This window comes from Aplysia californica, unplaced genomic scaffold (genome assembly GCF_000002075.1).
Source record: "Aplysia californica isolate F4 #8 unplaced genomic scaffold, AplCal3.0 scaffold01162, whole genome shotgun sequence".
In the NCBI taxonomy this organism is placed as follows: domain Eukaryota; kingdom Metazoa; phylum Mollusca; class Gastropoda; order Aplysiida; family Aplysiidae; genus Aplysia; species Aplysia californica.
In genome coordinates, this window is record NW_004798432.1 from 119,124 (window position 1) to 121,488 (window position 2,365).

The 2,365-nt window shown below is 42.6% G+C and overlaps 1 protein-coding gene across 1 annotated transcript in view; it reads left to right on the forward strand.

Moving 5' to 3' along the window:
* The window catches only part of LOC101851691, a gene marked incomplete at its 5' end in the record, with an annotated part of 30,121 nt that overhangs the window by 16,322 nt on the left and 11,434 nt on the right, over window positions 1-2,365 (forward strand). Inside the window, 2 exon segments of the mRNA XM_005111999.3 lie at window positions 1,217-1,419; window positions 1,940-2,033. Coding sequence (XP_005112056.2) covers window positions 1,217-1,419; window positions 1,940-2,033 — 297 coding nt within the window.

Consider the following 2,365-nt stretch of genomic DNA (forward strand, 5'->3'; position numbering starts at 1 on the left):
GCCCCCCCCCCCCCCCAACACCCCAAATCCTTTCACAATTAGTAACATTTAATTTTATTGGCGGCTCGGAGTATGATATTCGAAACGAAACGCACGAATGATTTAAGTAAGCTGATTTCAGTTCATCTTTTTAGAAGTGCCTTTACTACTTGTGCAAGCTCTAGATCTAGATCTATTCATTTCCCCTCTTCTATGATGTCGTCCTTGCACTCTCTGCTCCGTTATGACCCGACCACGTGACTTGCCGTCGGCCCTCCTGCTTATGAATAATTCATTAAAAGGGCAACGCTCGGTTTACTTGTTAGTGGGGAGCATTGTTCCTCGCGAGTCGGTGTGAAATCTCACTAGAAGCTGAAGCAGAATCTTTTATATATATATATATATACATATCATGTACACCCTAAAGCTAACCAAAGCCGAGTGTATAAAATGTAGTATTTGTAAATGGCTCGATTGTCCGTGTGTTATGAACGAACTATAGAGCTCATTTTGAGGTGTGTGTTTGTGTTGTTTGTGTTTGAAATTTCTGTTATGTTAATATTGTTAATGGTCCGAGTTATTGCAGAGCTTTAATCGATACCCGGCTGTCCGTACAGAAAGGGTTCAGATAGGGGGTAGGGGTTAGAGTTCGGTGTAGTGACGTGCTTGTGTGTGTGTGTGTGTGTGTGTGTGTGTGTATATATGTGTGTGTGTGTGTGTGTGTGTGTGTGTGTGTGTGTGTGTGTGTGTGTATGTGTGTGTCAGGGCAACCCTTCATGGCCCAGTGACTGGCACCTCAGAACGGCATTAATGGACTATAAACCCCTTGTCTCATGTACGTCCCCGCAGTCAATAACTCGAGGTGTCAATTATTCATGCGCGTCAGGCAACCACAGAATGCAGGTCATGACGTTTAGATGGGATCTCTGAGGACGTTATAGATTTGTTACATAATTTCACAGATCGTCACTCTGGCGTGTTTCATTTGTCTCTACAATTGCAATGAATGAAATGCTACCCCCACCCCTCTTTTCCTCTTTAATTGCCCCCCCCTTTTCCGAATAAGTAAATAAATAATCAAAATGAAACAAAATAAGCTAATTAATAAAGAACAATTAGACTTACAAAATACATAAAATTAACAAAAGACTGAATCTTATCTTTCTCTAACAAGTGCCATTAACCATGAGTAAGGGAGAAAAAAAATCAACGTAACACTTACTTTGTTTTTCTTTAGTGCTTCAGTATAAGCCATAGGAAATGTGAGAATTGCCTGCCCTTGCCGGAAGCCATGAAGTCTCGAGAAGAGGAGGTAGCTGAAGTCATGGTCAAGATTCGCGGGTTTGGCTCTGACGTCACAGCTAATGGCGGAGAGGAACAGTACGAGAGTGGGGCGGACGTGTTGGAAGACTCGGTCAAAAAGGCTGAAGAGACGATCAGGTTTGTGGGATTCCTTGGCGGGTGTTTACAATGGTGTCTTGGTGACGATATCTGACAGTATTCAAAGTAAGCTGAACTCGGTGGACTACCCTAAGTACGACACAGTGTGTAACGGCAATGAGCGGCTGTAAGCAATTGTGGGTCATTGCACCTCTACCTTTGAGCCTGAGATGGCACCTTCAGGTATCCACGTAAATGTGATATTCTCGGAGATTTGGGAAAAGTAACTCTCGACGCTGCTGCCCCCGCAACATAATATTAATCATGTCATTTAACTTAAAGTGCCGAAGATTCGAGGTGTTACGAGAGAGCCCCCCCCCCAAAAAAAAGAGAAAAAGAAAAAGAAAAGGAAAAAAGGCGCTTTCCCCCAACTCTTAAAACAGCTCGTCTTTAATTATCGTTCTATGTCCCATAGACCCACACGTGACCCCACAGAGAGTTAAGAGCCCAGATGTGTGTAGTAGGTCAAATAAGTTTGGAATGGTGGCCTCTAGTAGACCTTTATCACGTATTTCGCCAGGTCGCTGGCTGAGGAGATGAGACAGAGGATTGAGAGAAGTGAGGAGGAGTTGTTAGAACGACTTCATTCTGTGAGCCTACAGTTACAGGACAAGGTGTGTCTGTTTATCAGTGTGTTTGTTTCTTTGTTTTGTCTTTTTATCAGTTTGTTTGTTTGTTTGTTTTGTCTGTTTATCTGCTTGTTTGTTTGTTTGTGTGTCTGTCAGTGACTCTGCCTGTCAGTCTGTCTGTCTGAGAGTGTATGAATGAGTGTATACATAATTAAGTGTATGTCCCTCTTTTCTCTGCCTTACTGTCTATCTATCTATCTATCTATCTATCTATCTATCTATCTATCTATCTATCTATCTATCTATCTATCTATTTAACTGTCTTTCTGTCTGTCTGTCTGTCTGTCTGTCTCCCCCTCCCTTTCCCTGTCTCTCTC